At 41.0% G+C, this 19,430-nt stretch overlaps 1 protein-coding gene across 2 annotated transcripts in view; it reads right to left on the reverse strand.

The window, feature by feature from the left end:
• The window catches only part of CDK14 (cyclin dependent kinase 14), a 310,575-nt gene extending 291,519 nt beyond the window's left edge, over window positions 1–19,056 (reverse strand). The window contains exons 1-2 of one of the 2 annotated variants that reach the window (XM_084221582.1): window positions 18,951–19,056; window positions 12,768–12,799 (exon numbers count right to left, since the gene is read on the reverse strand). In XM_084221582.1, the coding sequence (XP_084077708.1) occupies window positions 12,768–12,799; window positions 18,951–19,041 (123 nt within the window). In that variant the 5' untranslated portion in view covers window positions 19,042–19,056. Of the gene's footprint in view, window positions 1–5,144; window positions 5,180–12,767; window positions 12,800–18,950 lie in introns of those variants that run through there. The other variant, XM_084221583.1, reaches the window with a different exon arrangement.
• Between the last annotated feature and the right edge of the window lie 374 nt (window positions 19,057–19,430).

The raw sequence follows: 19,430 nt of genomic DNA on the forward strand, positions 1-19,430 counted from the left end.
AGAAGGCTAAAATAGTGAAATATGTGATCATGCACTAGTCTTAGGCAGAAAAACAAAATAAAGGTATGCTACTCTTTCAAAAGTAGAGGTTGTTCAGCTGAGCTTGGTTGATGTTGACAGCAGCTTTATGCACAAGCAAAGAACTTACAGGTACAACACAGCCTTTCAAATTTGGAATACAGCCCTACCATCAGCAGACCCTTGCCTAGAAATCAAGCATTAGACCACAAAGTGTTAAAGCCAAAATTACAACTGGGAGTCCTGTTGACAGCTGGTACAATGCAATGAGTAATTCTGGCTAGACTCTGGTTCCCCAGCTTTTTTTTCCACAGGATATTTCTTAATGCTAATGCCAATTCCAGAACTGGAAACATTTCAGGAACAAGTCTATAAGCAGAGCAATTCACCATAAGAAGCACTTAAAGGCCACACTTCAGATCAAGAATTGAGAGGCTTTTGCTCCACACAACTCCATATAAAGTTAGAAACACATCTGAGGAAGAAGTAAATGTGAAAACCGAGGTACAGAAAGTGCACACAGCAGCAGTCAGTGTGATGGGATATTCCCCCTTTCCCTAGGTTTATGGAGGAAGAACTACATGTTGAAAAAAATATCTCCCTTCCCAGCCTACTGCCTAGACCCACTACTAACCAGAAAAAAGTTCTTCACTTTTCACTTCAGCCTTCCCAGTGTCCTTTACAAAGGGAATACTCAAGATGTGGTGCAGAATTCCCTTTATTCGACAAAACTTATTTTTGCTCTGATGCTTTTTGGCAGCAAATGTTTCTTCTTCCCAGATAAATCAATCTGGAGCCTCAAAATGACTGACTTTGCTACAAAGGGATAATTCCAGGCAAAAGATACTTTATTCCTGTTGGAAGCATGTGGTTCTTTTAAAGGTTCATAAATACAGGTGATTTCCATGGATAGGTTATTCCCTCAGAGCCTCTTGTTTTTGAAACTGACCTCATGGAAGAGCAGGCAGAAGAGAAGCTTAAATACACATCTTACTCATGTTAATAAAAACAAGCAGCACAAGAGTCCCCTTTTTTTGTAATTCCTCATGGAAACACTTGATAAGAAGTAAAACTACAGATTCCTGTAAGAAGAAAGAATTCAAACCTCAGCAATAAGCTCTGTGTTGCTTGCCCTGGAGTACCAAGTCTTGGGATTTGGGGAGGGAAAGAAACAGGACTATTCCAGGGGTGCCTTTGGCAGATGAGCAGTAGTTAGGAAGGAGTTTCTAAACATAAATATTTTATTACAGATGTTTCTAGAGAATCTTCACAATTATATTTCTTCTAAGCTTTAATAAATAAGTGGTTTGAAACAGTATCTCTTACAGCCTTTACAGTACTGGACCTCAGTTATTTGCAACGTCCCATATGGAATCACAGATGAAGCAAACCACTTCTCCTTACAGAAACAATTAGAGTATTATAGGTGATCACATACGGAAAACCTAACAATAAATAAATTGCATGTGACACAAGCACCACAAAAAGCTTCCAAAAATGCAGAAAGAAAGCAGCCTGCAAAAAAAGTTCCTGAGTCACAGAATGGTGGAGATTGGAAGGCTGCTCTGCGGGTCATCTGGTCCAACCCATCTGCTCAAGCAGGGCCACCTAAATCACAGTGCACAGGATGGGCAGGTTGTCCAGATGGCTCCTCCACAGATGGTGACTCCACAACCTTAATGGGAAATTTCTCTTTCTCCTAGGTCACTCTCACAGTAAAAATGTGTTTCCTGATGTTCAGAGGTTTTCAGTTCCCTGTCTCAGTTCATGCCCCTGGTCCTGTCATGTGGCACCACTGAGCAGAGCCTGACTTTGTCTTCTCTACATCCTCCCTTCACTGGTAAGATCCCCCACTGCTCCTTCTCTTCTCCAGGCTGAACAGTCCCAGTTCTCTTTGCTCCTCACAGGGGATGCTTCAGTCCTTCAATCACTTTAGTGTCTCTTCTTCATGTCTCTCTTGCCCTGAGGAGCCCAGAACTACCTGTGCAGCAGGTGTGGCCTCATCAGTGCTGTGTGGAAGGGAGGGAGCACCTCTCCTTACCTGCTGGCAGCACTCCTCCCAGTGCACCCAGGATACCAGCACCCACCTTCACAGCAAGGGCACGTTGCCAGCTCACTTTCAACTTCATGTCCACCAGGACCCCCAGGTTCCTTTCTGCAAAACTGGTCAGTTCCCATCATAATGGGTTTTAATAAACAGTGTGGTCTGAACTTGGAGACTGAGCCTCTTTCAGAACTCCAGGCAAAATTCCATCCTGTACCCAGCCGAAGGCCGTGGTGAGTGACACGGGATTCATTCTGGTGTTGTTGTCTCTCACACTGTGGCTCACACCATCAGTGACACACCATGAGTGCAAGTTACGTGGTCCTGAGGCAAAATGGGGATGTTGTGAATGACAGCAGTTTAATCCAATTTCTTCCTGATTAATTATCTATTTGAAATCTTGAAGAAGGCTGAGAAGCAAACTCAGATTGTAACTAATATATTCCAACTGAATAGCTCATATTCCATCTATGTTCTTTGGTGCAAGGAAAAATAATTACATTTTCAATTTCTCACCTTCCTCTCCAAGAGGCCTTCTCTCTGATTTTTCACAAGCAATAGAAACTGAACAAGGAAGATAGCCATGGCATTCTCCCAAAACTTAACAATAAAGGAAACCCAATTCACACAGGCTTCATAACTTTTTTGTTACTTTTGAAGAAACATTTTATTGAATATCATAGTTTTGTGTTGTTGAATATCATCATATAGTTTGAGCCTATTGTCTATGTCAATATAAAATGCATGACTAAGCATTCTCTCCACACCACTGAAAAAAATCTGCTCTTAAGACATAAAAAAAATATATGCAGTCTAACTCATAACTGCTTAGATACTGCAAACTTACATTCAAAGATAAAAAGGCCATTTTCTTACTGATTTGAACAAAAAAAAGTCCTGAAGTGCTACAGCATATCTTTTTCAAGGGCAAGCAAATTAGGGATTTCCCTTCATCTTCTCTGAGCTTCTGCCATGATTTGATGACGGCCAGACAAATCACATTTAAGTGAGCCATACCAGAGTAATAACTAACTAAACAAGTGGGGAAAAAAAACAACCACTCAAGTATTTCTCCAGATGCTGTCCTCTAGTTTCTGGAATTCTGTGCATCTCCAAGGTCATCAGGAGATGCCTCTAACAAACATCCTGTTTGTATCTGGTTCCTTTCTGTGCATGAAAAGCTAAAATAAATCATCACTGGTTTTTTTCTTTATTTTTTTAAACAAAAAAAACTTTTTTCCCTCCAAACCAAGCAAACCTGCAGTCATGAAAGACTTCCCACATCTGAACAAGCCAGGACACAGTAAGAATGACAATGAATTTGACAAACGCAACTGGCACCATTCTTTGCATGGATAAGCTAAAAAACCTTTTTCTGAGCAAGCATGGATTGCTATTTTTTAACTATAAAACTGCACCAGTAATTGGCATGGACAAAGGAGAGCAGGTTGGAGATCATTTATTAAATCTGTCTGTTTAGAAGGCCAATAAATAAATGAGAGCTACTGACCCACACTTTGCGCGGCTTCTGGCAGTGTCTGCCAGCGCCAGCAGCCTCCAGCAGCCCACAGGTGCTCCCTCCCTTCCCTGCCCACTCCCTGCAGCTGACTCAACATCTGGCAAGGACTTCAGAACATCCTGATCACCACGGACAAGGTGACAACACCAGCTTAAGGACAGGACAAACAGCATGAAGGTGTACAGTGAGTGTAGATAACTACACCGAGACTGAGCTATAAATGAAAAGAGGCACAAACAGGAAAGCAAAAAGAGGAAATCAAAGAAGCATATCTGTGCCTAGGTAACCAACAGCTAAGTGCACTGTGCTTGAACTGTGATGCAGCTTTTGTCACCATATTGGTTAAAAGGAAATAACTAAAATGAAACCAGAAATTGTTATAAGGGGATCACCAATTGCAAAAGATAAAGAAAACGATGGACATACCGATCCCATAGGAGGATGGGATAGATGTCAGCATAAGTAGTTTTCCAAAAAAAGAAAGCAAGATGAAACAAAACGACCAAAATTAATAGAATAACTTCCAAAAAAAGTAACAAGTGAAGATCTTGTTTCTCTGTCAGAAACAGAGACTGTTCCTCTGTAAGAAACAGATCGTGTTTCTCAGTCAGAAAGCAACAAAAACTGTAAATGGAGAGATAAAGATAAACATAATTAATGATTAAGCTCTCTACAAATTTCAACATGTTCTCCTTCTAACAACATAGAAAGGAAGAATTCTTCATCCAAAACAGTATTTAAGAAAAATAAACCAAAATATGCATCCTCTGTACTACTTCTTACAACATATTTGGCATAATGAAAAGTCTTCCAGATCTCAAAGCTGAAGGGCATATCTGACCTAACAGATCACTGCAAGTGACCTCAGAGAAATTCCTTCAGTGTTGAATTTTCAAGACAGACAACCGAAAACAAGTCCAAGAACAGCACGAAGCCACCTCCAGGTGCAGTTTCAGGATCACCGTGCCTGAGTCTCAATGTGTATCTCAGTGGAGAAAAAGGAAGGTAAAGATCCATTTTAAAAAATGGTGCTGAGTGGGATTGTGTACAATAATAATCCACTGACAATAAGAAGTTTACCCTCCCAAAAAGAAACAGGACAATGCCTCAAACACATATGTATGAAGAACACCTTTTTGTATACGTGAGCTATCAAAGAAGCTCATGTGCAAAGAAAAGCCCTGCCCAGTACATGGCAATAAGAAAAATTTTGTAAGCCACTGGATTTCCTGGGTTGGCATATCAGTGAATATTTTCCAAAGCAAGTAGTGCTTTTATTTCTCAGAACTTAAGAAGGTGAACACCTGGATTCCATCAAAAAACTTAATTCAAGTGAAGTAATAACCTCAGAGGGCCCAAAACGCAATCAATTCCAGTTATTACTTAGAATTGGTTATAATGCATTATGTGTTCTCTCAGCAGTCCTGCTTCCATCATTTATCATTGTTTTCAGCAGCATTCACACTTATTTTTACTTATTCAATTACTGCCAATATTTCATATTTAAATAACCTGTAATATTCAAGTTTGAATTTTTAAACCTGATAAGGAGAATTTCCATACCTGAAATGAACATAAGAAGCACTAGCAGGACTCTGACTCAACTGGCTTAGAAGTAGGAAAGTTTGCTGGAAGGGGAAAAAGATAAATTCCAGAATATACAGAAAAAGAGGTGTAAGGCAATAACAATTTCTTTAAGCCTTAATATCATCAAAATGACATTGTTTTGTGTACATAAAATCCATTTTGTTTAAGTAAGCCTGTAATCTCGTTTTTCTTATCCCTTCCAAATAATTAACAAGAGATGTCATTCGACTTAGAACTTTGATTACTGTGGATGAGATCCTGCAAATATATGGCTGTCAGCAATATTGTGACACAAAGCAGATGAGGCAGCATACATGCAGAATTTCTTGGGAAAGTTAAAATGTAGACTGATAATTTTCATTTAGATCCTTTCATGAGAAAAAGGTTTAGATATACTCATATGTCTGTTTGTAGTGGGACTTAGAAGAAAAAAGGAACAAAGGCAATAATGTCTAAGTACAAAGTAGATGGAAGAGGCAGACCTATCAAGGAAGTGACATGATTATTTTTTGCCTCACAATCGAAGATTTCCCACAAGGCCAAGAACAAGAAGGTATGGATCCCATCTATAGCATATTGTGCTTTGTTACTCTATTTAATCTATCAATAAATTACTATATCCTGTATGTCCCAAGAAAATAAACAGCAGGATTTACATGCAAGCATACTTGATCAAAATAATAATAGCTTACATTCAGAATCTACATTCCTGGAATGCATACTCCCTCTCGTCTGATGAGCAGAAACATCCCAAAATACACATGCACAAGTGAGAGAAGTAGGCCTGGAAATTCATCTTCATTTTGCAGTGTTTCTCTGATAGCTAAAACACTTGCCTGCAGATCACAACAGAGCTATATATGTCAGCATTTTGGCCAAATCCTCCCCAGCCACTGCTGCAGACATGGATTCAGACCAAGTTCTGCTCCTTCGCTTCGTCCATTTTCAAAGAAAAGTTAAGCAAAGGACAGACATATTATCTAGCCACAAGAACCCTTACTCCATCCAGTTTCTACAGAAAAAAAGGCAGAGAAAAGGGAGAGTAAGCAGGTTCACACTTGACTTACCCACTTTCTTATGTCATGAAAACACCACACACTTTCTAAAAGGTGATAGGATGCACTTCCACCAAACACAGCAGGCAGCAGAACACACAGCAGAGCACATCGATGGCTGAGGCAAAAATTCAAACCACTGCCACTCACAGATTTAAGGGATGTGCCAAGATAAAAGCTGTTCCTCAGCTACAACAGGGGGTTCTCAAACTTTCACCTCCTAAAGGCCAGGTCTATTCCCCAACATTAAGAAAAATTCCTGTACTGAATGGGTAGAGTCACTGCCAAGTAAATCTCAAAACGTTCCACATGGTCTCAGGTTTTACTTCAAAGCCTTGAAATTGGCAAAACAAAGCAGATATTTCATGGTCAGTTTTTCTTGCCACATTTTTCTGCCACTTCTCAGTTACTTACCAGCTTGCACTGTGGTCACCGAGATCTGTTTCTGAAGTGTCTCACACCTTCCAGAACCTGATTTATTTCCATGTGCAACGCAGCACAGGGAAGTGACAGGAATCCCTGATCACCATATAAATATTGGAAATTCTCTGAGACATTGTGCAAGGCTGCCCAAGAGTTGGGCATTTTTAAGCCACTAGAAGTTTCACAAACCAGGGGTTTTACAGAACAATGTCCCTTCTGTCCCACAGAGAGCACATCTGTCCCACAGCTGAGGCAGTAAGAAGCTTTAGCAGAATGGCAATATTTGCTCTCTTCCATTGATGCCCTTCGTCCTCAGACTCACCTGAAGCACAATTGCTAATAATATTACAAATCTAGAGAAAGCAATCTTTCCCTTAAAGCAGAAAAGAACAACTTTCTAAGACCTGAAATGCTGGCACTATTCTGCTACAGATGCACACACATTAGCATCACACACCAGTCCTAAGAGCTAAGACCAAATTTGGATTCATATTTTGTTGGAATGGCCTCAAAGAGATGCAGAGACCAGTAAATGTGTTGGGCAAGCTGATGTCTAAGCCATCTGCTGCTAGGGAACCACTGGACCAACACCAGATCCTCAGAAGTGGAGGAGAACAGTACTGGGGAAAAGAAGACATAGAATTAGCAGCTGTAGGAACACCAACCATCTCCTGGGAAATCTCTGTCATGTACAGGCTCAGGAGACAACATCATCCCCACCCATCTTCCCTCCCAAGGGTGGCAGTCTGCAAAGATCTTTATCAGACACACAAAGACCTTTCTAACCCAAGAGGGTGGTGGTCCTCCTGCATCAGATTACATTATCCAGCCTTTACCTCCTTCTTGTCACCAAAAAAATATTTGCCTGTGTCATGCATCAAGTAACACTTCAAAAGCAGCAGCTTCCAATACTGAGTTGTCTTCTGCCTGGAATTATGTTTCCTCTCATTTGTTCTGTGACAATCCATCTGAACAAACACATTTTTCCGGACACTTGAACCACTTTTGGACACATTTGGCAAAGTAACCTAACTACCAGATGAAGTTTTTCTGAACCAGTTCCCCAGTATTATTTAGAAAATGCTTTGACACCTATATTTCTGGCATTTTTTTCCAAATTCAATTTTAAGGGGTTTTTATCTTTCTGTCATACATGCACTTCTCTCTCAAGCTGCTAACTAAAAATAAAATAGTAAAAACATGCAGAAGTTATTTAGTGTATTATGTGCCACCTGCATTATGGCATTCAAATGCCTCTTGTTCATGCTTTACAAAGCTTTACTTTTTTCCAACTACACCCTTTCCTTCAACTGTTCAAAGTCAAAATAATAAAATAATCTCTGTGCAAAAATTCTGGTTCAGAGATGGGTGTCCTTTAAACCACGACATTTTTCATGCCAACATCCTACAGAGGGAGTAGCCTTTTTATTTGGGGTGAGAGAGACTGTGAGAGCAAGTACATTACAGAATCAAGAAGTAACTTGGCAGAACTCCCTCCCCTTTCACACACTTCCACTTCAAACACACAGAAGTTGTTCCATGAGTGAAATAAATGAAATTCGGCTTCCTCAGAGTTGGAGAGTCTTCATGTAGTAAGTAGTAGATGAGTATTAAGGATTTTGCTGATGTCAGAGTATTCATAACACCTCCAACTGCATTCTCACATGCTCACAAGAACTTGCATTTCAGCTTTTCCATCAGAGGAGATTCTTATCTCTACCCCTCAGCCAGCTCACATGCTTTTCCAGCAAGCATCCAGGCATCTAGTGTCAGCCAGCTTCAAAGTTACTGGGTGAAGTCAGTCTGCATTACACATGCAGCAGGCACAATCACAGTACCCCAATTTCCTAAGAAAGATGGCCCTAAAACAGCCTTAAAGAGGGCCTTTTACTGATGTCTTGATATCAGTAAAAATTAACATTAAAATACAGCTAAACAATAGCAATAAAACTCCCTATAAGAAGCATTAATCAACAAAACTCATGTTTATTTTGAGTCTGAAGATTATTTTCTTTTGATTTCTTTGTGACATTGATATTAATTTATTTAGTGTGCACACATATGACTGAAGGTCTTAAAACATGATTTGAGGGCTCAGAGAAACCAACAACAGAAGGACAGGAACCAACAGCTTGCGACTGCTGACAATAATTTAGAAATAAATCATAACAGCAAGCAGCTAACCAAAGGAGTAGGTTACCACCAGCCCTGAGATGAGTTTAGTCACAGCATCAACACTGGCTGTTATTTAAAAAAATATGCTACAATTCAGCCACTTGTTATTGGCCTTCATCACATTGCAATGAAAAATAAATTGGTTCCATCATTAGAAGGCGGAGTGGACCTCTTACACCAGTGGTCCAAATACATCAAAGCAATCCTTCTTAGTTGGAAATTATTAAACTTTGACAAACTACTGAAGCACAAACAAAATGTTCACTCAAGGAACACTTGTTTGTTTTTAGACTGCTTTTTTCATGTAGTGCTGCTCCTCAGAGGTGTTCATTTTCTATCATGATATTCAGTGTAGATAATCAGAGCTTCACCTAAAACAACAAAACAGATGCTAACTGTGCCAGAGCCTACACTCAGAGCGTGAAACTTGGGTTGCTTTGAAAAACAGGGCAGCTGCTTTGCAGGGGGAGGGTGGTTCACAGTTTGCCATTTTCAGAGAAGACATAAGGTACATTTAAGGACACAAGGAAAAGGTTCCTTACCCAAAAAACTTTGAAAACAGGCAAGAACAGCCCCCCTCCCCCATGATACTCCAGGACAGAGGAAACCAACCCACAAACCACTGAAAACACTGAGAACCTTCCCACTGATTTCAGCACGTCCTGACACTGTGTTTCAGTTCCCACAACGTGACCAGTATGACAAAAAGGAAGAGGCTAAAGGTAAAAAGGGAAAAAACAAAACCACACAATTACTGCTTTAAATGAAAGACGGTAGAAGAAGCGGTCTGTACCCACTCCTTTATTCATATGAGTCTCTGGAAGATGTCACAACATCTTAGGAAGGCGAGCAGGCTACCACTAAATCCATTAAATGGATTAATTCAGTGTTCTCTCCTGGACCAAAGCAAAGGCTGGCATCACTTACAGAAAACTGGGTTTTTTTTTAATTTAAAAATTAATCAAAGCAACACAAGAGCAGGTATTAAAAAGCGAGAAATCTTACACTACTCCTTCACACTCTTGTTGTGCTCTCACCTTATGGGTAGGACTAAACACAGCAATAAGATCCCTGAAACAATTCTACAAATAAAAGTATTTTCTAACACATAACTTAATCACAGGATTCACTGCTCATGATTCTTTTGGTCCTAATTTACTGGAGGGATTAATTTCATAACTGACAGGAAGCAATTGTGTGGTACACTTGCCTATCACGTCTGACATCTTCATTTTTAGTAGTTTCTCTTCAAAGACAGACAACTTCCTGCAGTGTTGTACATTTTTCAGCTACTGCAAGCAATTAAAGCAGGTAGAATTAAGAGCCACTGAAGTGCTCAATTTATTCTCCTCAGTTCCTGAGAGACAAACAAGTAAGCACCTCATGTGGCACCTACAATGCTCAGAATAAAGTGACACCCTATCCAGCTGCAAATGCAGACCTTGCAGCTTTAGATGGGTCATCTTCCTCTTCGTGCCACATTCTCTCCCCCATCAGAGTTCAGGTCCCTGCTGGCCAGCTTCTGCTCCTGGTGTTCTGGTCACAACTTGAAAGGCTAAAACACGAGTCCTCCACCTCTACCTGTCAAGGGCATAAAGTCCCTCTGCAAGTTCATTGCTCCCTGTTCAAGCACTGCTTCACAGGTCAGCCTCCCTTCAGGAAAGGGGAAACAGGCTGAGAAGAGATACACAGCATCTGTCAGCAACATAAAAGAGCATCTTTTCACTAACCATGCAAGGAGAATGTGCTGCCTATTAAATGAAATTTCTGTTTCCATAGTTGACTGTTCCATTTTTGTAGCAGGGGGTGCAAAGCTGACAGCTTTGGATAGCGTGGAAAACTACTTCCCTCTCTCTTCTATCCTCATCTGATATTCCCACTTACTGTCACCTTAACTTTCTTCAAAACTGTTTCCCTGTTACAGCAACACTACATACACAAGCCAGAAGACTAGACTGCTTTTTTTAATACCAAATGGTCTTAGTAGTGTTTTTCAGGATGGCCTCCTAAGACCAGTATGTGCACCCACTCCTCTGCTCACAGATTCTGTCTTCCTCAGAATTAGGTGTTATTAAATCAGGTACATTATTGTTACCAACGTCTGTTTCATCTTCTGATTTGCAGGATGTTTGAAAAGAAAGGAATTAAGTGGTACCTGGTACAGCTCATTCTCTGATTCACACTTTAGGCTAGAAAATCACCAAGAACTGTGTAGAATTTGAAGAGATAATAAGGACAACATAAAATCTCAACACACTTTTCTTTCTTCTAAGAAATGACACCTAAAACTATGGAACCAGTTGATGCTAATGTCATATCAAGCTCTTCAATATTTACAGGAAATGGAAGAAAATTCTTTTGTGTACCCTTCCCACTAGATGTCCCTTACTGCCTCTGCAGTAGCTCATTGCAACAATCTGTCAGATTCCATTAAAAACATATTTGAAAGATTATTTCTCCCCCAACCCCCTTGAATTTAAACAAAAATTTGCACAAGTTGTCTCCTCTTAAAGCAGAAAACAAGGTTTAAAGAAAATAAATGCAACCTGCAGATAAACAATCCTGGGGAAGGGAAAGGGACAGAAGAACTGCCATCTTCATACGACAGTGCTTTTCAATAGATACTTCTAAATTCTGAGTCAAATTTAATACAAGGTATTACTACTTACTGAGCAAGCTATAGCACAGATATACCACTGCAGCCTTCAGAAGAAAATACTGAACAGAACCAGACCAGATTTGTAAAACAAGAATTCAGAGTTTACTAAGCACGTATCTGTACGTATTTGCACTTTTTAACTTTTAGGGTGGAATCAAGTTCCATGAGAGTTCAAAAGAAATAAAATAGTCAGGACCAAATAGTCAGGACCACTGCACAATGCAACAGAGTTCCCGAAAAGAAAGCCCAACGCCACGACCTTCACTGCAGAACTGAGAGGGGTCAAGGCAACTTACAGCTTTTGCAATGCATGTCAGAAAATCATGAAATATTTATATGGTTACTGCTGTATTTGAGCATCAGTGTGATCTGTTTAGAAAGAGATGGAGTCTGATTTGATCCAGAATCCAGGACATTACATCATCATTTATTTATTCTAGAATCTGGCATTACACAACAGCTATCTCGCTCCATTCAGCCAAGAATTTAAGCTTACAGCAGGCAAGGAAGAAGAAATGCCAGAAGCACAACATCAACACATGAAAATACTTCCATTTGCTTCCAGCTATGGTGGCAGTACAAGGCAAGCACTGAGTGCAACATGACCAGTCATCACAGCTAGGCCTACACCTCTTCCTGCTAAACTTGCTCTGTGGGATGACTTGCACTGACCTGGAACTCTCAAGCACAAATCATGAGCAGCATATTTTACAAGTTAACTTGCCAATCACATCACAGACAGGTCAAGACCCCAAACTGATTAGACTGAATCATCAAGAATCACCCTTACCAATAGATTAGATGTTGGTTTTGTGCTGTTGGGTTGGGTTTCTTTTTAATTTAATAATAAGCATCTCTCTCAGTTTACATATTCAGCAAGAAGCCAGCGCAGCAGCACTTTACATAAGGTATTCTCTTAGGAGGGATGTTTTTTCCCTGCCTGTTACAGTACAGGCCTACAGTTACAGGAATTATCATGGGCAAAGTTCTATAAAGCATTTTTCCTGCATGCAACATTTCTCAGCACTGAACAGTTTTAAATGGTCACTTTTCTTAAAACATCCAGCTGTAAAACATTCCAAAAAAACCCCTAAGTGTTCCATGCACACCCTTTGACTAAGACATTGTTCTGGTAGTTATTCAGAAAATTAAAATATATTTGCGCAATATGCACGTATTAATTCACGTGTCCATCATAACACTGCTATCTGTGGGTTTCTTCTAGCATCAGTGAGACATATTAAAGGCATACCTGGACTATGTAAGATATAAAGACATTTAACCTACCTCATCAAAGCTGCTATCTTCCTTCTTCAAGGCTTTAAAATAAAAAGAAAAAACAAGTTATTATCTGTACTGCATTTCAATAAAACAAACCACTAGAAAATAAAATAAAATAAAAAAACAAACCAGGGCATTATTTTCCTATTATAATAGGAAAGAACAGGCTGGCGTGAATAACAATTTTATACTCAAAAACTGAATCTGTAAATGGAATGTAGAACAGCACGGAGAGTTTCTAAGAAAGTAAATTTACATATTTATGAAAAAATCCTCTCAGGTTAAAGAAAATAAGAGTTTGTAAGGGTGGGTTTGGGTTTTTATTTTAATTCTTAGTGAGTGTGAAAACCCTTTATGGAGAGCTTGACTGAACTTCCAAAAGGAAAAGTATAACAAACACCTAACCATGCATTCAGTTTTTCAAGTACTAACTCTTTATAAAATAGTGTGCATTGTAACATGCCTTTTTCCTTTTTTTTTTTTAATTTTTAGTATGACTTGCACTAAAGCAGAAGAGATTTCTTTCTTACACTGTTAACAAGCAATTAATCAACAAACACAGGAGAGAAAAACAGTGCAGAAAATATGTGAACTGGTAAGAAAATGAAGACATTAATAGTTCTGCAGCTGTAGCAAAGATTAAGCTGATGGAAAGTTTTCCTTTAGCATACTGGATTTCTTTATTGAAATATGAAGAAAACGAATTTTTCCAAATCTGCACTGAACTGTGCCAGTCCAAAGGTACCAGACTGGTTCCTTTTCTCAGCAGACCCACGAGGGACTGCACTCTGTGTGCTGCACGCCGTGACCTGAAAGTGCTCTTTGTTTCCCTCTCTTGAAGAGCTAAAATTAGATAAACCATTGCATTGGTGATGGCACTGCTTCTTTTCAGCTTAAACCATGGAGGTTTTCAGTTTGAGGGAGGTCATCTGAACAGCCATGCAGCTCATGCAGTGCTGCACCAGAAGGGTCCCTCCTCATCATTTAAGCAGCATAATGTTTCTTAGCACTCCTGCATATTTCTGCAGGAGATAAATATTTAAGCACTTAGCATGGTTGAGGATCTAGACCCCAGATGCTCTTTTTCTCTTTTAGATGCTCCTTCTGCCTTCAAATCCCTAGTAATTTCTAAACATCTTTCCAATCTTGTCTTCAACAAGCAACAGCGTTACCAGCTTCAAAAACAAAAACAACCAGAAAAAAACCCCATCAAAACACACACAAAAAATAAAAAAACCTGAAAATCCCCCAAACCAACAAACAAACATAAAAAACCCCACAGCTGAAATAAAAACCAAATGAAATCAAATAATAAAATAAAAGCAAACAAAAAACCCACAAGAAACAAACGAAAACAAAACAAAAGCAATGCCAAAACTGTAGAAGCTGTATCAGAGGTGGTACAGAGTACCACCTGTGCAAATGGTGCTGCACCTCCAGAATCTCCACCATGGACAGCAAGGCACAAATCTCAGTCATCTTTGTACAGAAAAGCAGGGAATGTCCAGCCTTCCTTTGCTTTTAAACTCCCATTTCTTCAGGACATGAAGCATGGCTTCCCTCAAACCTTTGAAGATCACTGCTTTGCAGTCACTCATCTAGACCTCATGCTCAGTGATAAAAACAATGAAACAAACCCTGGTATTTTGCTGAGGAGATCTGAGGCACACATTGTACATTCTGATACTTCAATATATTTTTATGGTTTTGAAGGGTGATCAAAACATTTTCAGACTGCCAATCCCAAGTACTCAGAACTGTGAGTAAGGAAAGAGAAGGAAAGAGAGAGAAGGAAAGAGAGAGAAGGAAAGAGAGAGAAGGAAAGAGAGAGAAGGAAAGAGAGAGAAGGAAAGAGAGAGAAAGCCCCCAACCTGTGGAACACTTTAAGAACACACTTCGAATCTTCCCAATTACCATTCAGGTCACAATGACCTACAAGCTATAAATTAGTAAATGACACACCTTAAGAATCACAAAAAGAGTATGAGAGTTCTGGCCATCCATTTAATGAGATTCTGTTTAATAATAATATCAATCTCAACGAATTCACTACACAGCATCTCCCAAAGAAGACACCAAAGCAGCATATTTCATACAACAAACTATAATAAAAATACCTTTTTCTCCTTGATGCAATCTTTTCCTTTTTAAATTGTTAAAAAAAAAATCTGCTGAACTTAAGGAAAAAATAAACTGTTTACAAATGAAGTTCTCATTATCTCAGGTATGTGAGCTATGTGGATGTACATCAGAGGAGATTAGTGGAGATAACCTTTGTATCAGAGGAGCTAGTAACAAAGCACAAGGATGCTCAGAAAGGCCACAGATTGCTTTCAGCACACTGTGATAAATCTCAGCAATGTTTTTCCTCTCTGTCTTTCTTTCTTTCCTTTCCTCCTTTCTTCCTTTCCTCCTTCCTTTCTTTGTAATCTGGTGTTAGTTTTTGACTAAAGAAACTCATAAGAAAGCAAAAGTTAAATGGCATGAGCTGAAAGTGATCTCAAATGTGATTCTGGTGCTATATGAGTTTCAACAAATGCATAGCTAAGAACTCTTCAGCTCTTCACATAATTTAGAGATGAATAATGCTTTTATTAAATTATTCACTAATAATTTAATTACATAACTATCAAAGGGCAAAACTAAGAACCAAACCTAATAAAGGTTTAAATCCTAAATTAAACAGTGAGTCAACTGAATCTCTAAAAGTTGCTTAACATGCAGTTATGATGTGTTCACTTGTATGGTGAACACAGTCTGTAAGCAAGGAAATAAATTTTTTAAACTAATATGGATGTTCATATAAAAATGAATAGGCTGGCAGAAACTTATGAATGAAAATAATTATGTATTTTTTCCAGATTCTTAACAATAAAAGTTCTTAATGATAAGATAACTTTTAAGAGGGACACACCAGAAAATTTCTGCCAGGAGAAAGGGTACCTAAGCTACAAAGATAGCTCATTCCCTAGAGCTGGAAGCACACAATTTCTGCAGCAAAGAGCCACCCTGTAGCACCACAGACCACACACATTTCCCCAGCACACCACAGCACTGTATCATCCTCTGCCAGATTTGCACATAATGGAACAAAGTGAATGCTCAGGAAAAGGCTGACTGAGTGGGCAATTTTACACATCACAATTTTCAACTCAGCAAAAAAAAAAACTGTCAATATTAGGTGCTCTAAGAGTTACAGGACTGAACCCAGTTTTGTTTGATGAGCCAGATCTTCATCACCCTCTTCCAGGAAAGCCAGTGGATGCAAAGCATCAGTTCAGAGTAAAGAAAATGGGTCAAGCCTTCCTGAGGCTGCTGTTGGTACCCTTTGGGCCTCTGCTGTGCCCCAGGAATAACTACACTGTCTAGAGATGGTGGGGAAATAGCTTCCAATGTTACCTAACATACTTTAGTGCACTGTAAAAAAAATAATAAATTAATTGCAGCTACAGCTTCTCAAATTGAGAGGACTTCTTGGCAGGGAGAGGTGGGTCTGAAATGCAGTCTATTGAGCGTCAACCTGCAAGCTCTAACAAAAAAAGGCTCATTGCCAACGACAATCAAGATACATTTCCACCACTCTTATCCAAGAGGCCAACATAAACTTGGGTATCCAACTCTGGTACCAAAGTTTGGGGTCCTGCAGTATTGAGAGAATTGCATTAGGTAGACGGAATACTGCCAACACTGGGGGAAGGTGTAACAGTGCTTTATCATTTCCAGAATGATCATCAGATCTCTCCCACTGCAACACACGAAGGTTTGACTCACTGATTATTTGATTCAAACATCAGAGTACTCTCACATCATTTATATGACTATGCTCATAATACTATGCTGTGTACTTAAACCTGGAAAAACACAGACATGGAAGCAGAGCAGAAAAAGTTACTGTATCTCTGTTATATACTCTTTTATAGAATCACAGAATGGTTTGGATTGGAGGAGACCTTAAAGATCATTTCAACTCCCCTGTTATGAGCAGGGACAACTTCCATTAGACCAAGCTCAAAGCCCCATCCAGCCTGGCCTTTACCACTGTCAGGAATTTATTATATATGACAAATCACGACTGAACAGATGACTGAAAAAGTTACAAATTAAATACATATTTAATTTGTAATTTGCTAACCATAACAAGCCACCAGCACTTACAAAAAGAGCTTTAAAACCCAAATGCCAAATACCCAGAAAGTCTTTTTCCAATGAGGTTCTTATTTTCTCTCCTTCACTTCAATATAAGAGTTAAGTACAGCCCATGTTTTAACCAAGGATTTCCTGGTATGCAAGTTTAGAATTTCTTTGCTTGGGCTTATCTGTGGCTCTGGTATCAGGGAGTGGACTATCTTCAAACCTCACACAGATATATTAGAAGGATTTTTGCTCAAAGTGCAGCTACCAGAATGATGATCAATATATTTGAGCATCTGAAGATGGAACAAACTGGCTGGTAGCAGCTGTGTTTTAATCACAAAACAACCACCAGCAAACAAACAAACCAACCACATACCAGACCACACTCCTACACTTCTGCACACATACACACAGAACCAGAGGAGCTTTCAGACATAAATATCCGTGTGTCTAAAACCAGGCCAGAGCTCCCAAGGAAACTAAGAGCTTGTTTAATTTGTGCAAAATGACAAGAAGAGATGATCACCCAACCGAGCCAAATAAAACATGCAGAAATTACCAGCCAGAGGGGCCCTGATCCCTAAAAGGCATTAACAGGACTGTCACTGTTACAACAAAGCAGCATCTTCATTCAAAACATTTTCTTTGTTAATGACTTCCACCATTAGTAAAACCCTTTCACAGCTCTGTGGAAGAGTGTTTCTCTGGGTTTATACATGCACAGAGACATATAACAGACCAAATACCTGCTTCATTTTTTTTCTTCTAATCAAAGTTAAATGTCTTTTACAAGTTTAAGGCTGATTATAGGTGAAGCTGTTTTCAAATGGGGACAGGAAGATTTTTAACAGTGACTTGAGACTTGCTTTACAACTGTAACTTTGCATTTCCCCTTGAAACTCTCTGGTTTACAAGTAAGATTAAGCTTTTCTCAGTCTTCTTCATCCTGGAGTAGGACAACAAAAATACCTGATCTCAAAGACAATCATCCTCTTAAAAGCTTGCAGTGCTTGAATGCATACACAGCACGTGAAAAATTGAAATGCTCAAGTGTGCCGGCACAGATCCTAGGTAGGGTTACTGGGGGAGAACCACAGGCCACAGCTCCTGGCTGGGCACAGGCACTTCACACCCTCTCCCTGGGACAGAGCAGCTCTGCAAGCTGACCCTGTCTGCCAGCCAGACCGGCTGTAAGGGAAGCCCTCCCAAATGCACAGTGCATGGTAAGGACTGTGCAAGGGCCCATACAGAAGGTCGGCAAGCACGGGGGGCTGCATCTGCTCTCGTGGGTTACAGCACTTGCTCCAGACGCTCTGTCCCAACTCGGGGATACTTCACACCTCCTCTGAGGTACCTCCTCAGCTGCGTGTTGATGGTGTCAGTGGGAATTAATGCTTTAAACAGTGAATTAAGCAACACAGTGTGCCAAAGACTGAGAGAAACACCAGTCCAAGCAGACCAGAACTCTCTGGCATTGTTCTCAATAACAAATTCAACTGCAAAATAAACTGGTGTCAAAACCAAACACGGTGTGAAGGCACCGGGAGGTAACGCACTTGGCAGTGGCATTCAGATGACGCTACCTCAGGATGCTTTATGTCAGTGACAGAGCGACAAGACTTCACAGCAGATGACAGATAGACTTCTTTTGTCTGGCCCTATTTGGGCCGCTATTACCTGCTTCAGCATCTCTAAAACAACTAAAACTAAAAACAACCTGCAGCCCGTACCAAAAATAAATAAGCAGACCTTCACCAAAATGAAAATAACCGACTGCTTTCTGTTGAGGTTTCTCTTCGGCAGTGGGGGCACGTGAGCCAACTCTCATTTACAGTTTGTTCCTCCCAGCCGATTTTGGGCTAACTCCATCACAGACCCATGCAGCACTGCTGGGGCTACCGGAGTTGTTTATTTCCCGAGCTTTCTTCCCGATAAACGTCTTTCGCGGACGGCGTCATCACGGGTGTTCCCAGCCTGGCAGCGCCGAGCCCACCGCCCCCCGCCGGGACCCCCGGGTGCCGGGCAGCGCCATCGGGGCCCGGGCCCGGGACTCACCTATTCGGCCGAAGCTCTCCGATAAAGTTCTCCGCAACTTTTTCATCCTGCTGATCTTCTCGGCGGACTGCGAGTCGATCATGTCACACATCGGGGGGCGCCCCCCCCGTCCCGCTGTCCGCCACCGCCGCTCCCCGGGCTCCGGGAGACACCGCCCCTCCGGCCCCGGGGCTCTCCCTCCCCGCGCCCCGAGAGCCGCCGGGCGCCGCGGGACGGTCCCGGTCCCGCCCGGCAAAGGAGCCCTACACCGCGGCTGCCGCTGCCGCTGCCGCTGCGCTCCGCGCCGCCCGGCTCATCGCCCCAGCCCCGTGCCCCGGCTGCCCGGCACGGCCAGACACGGCGGGCAGGGCGGGGGCCGCGGCAGCGCCACGGGCAGATGGAGCAGCGAAAGCGAAGTCCGGCCGGGGGCTGCGGGCGCCGGCGGCGGGAGAGAGGGCGTGAGGAAGGGAGGGAGGGTGCGCTGAGAGAAAGGAGGAGGAG

This window comes from Fringilla coelebs (genome assembly GCF_963513975.1).
Source record: "Fringilla coelebs genome assembly, chromosome: 1".
Classification (NCBI taxonomy): Eukaryota; Metazoa; Chordata; class Aves; order Passeriformes; family Fringillidae; genus Fringilla; species Fringilla coelebs.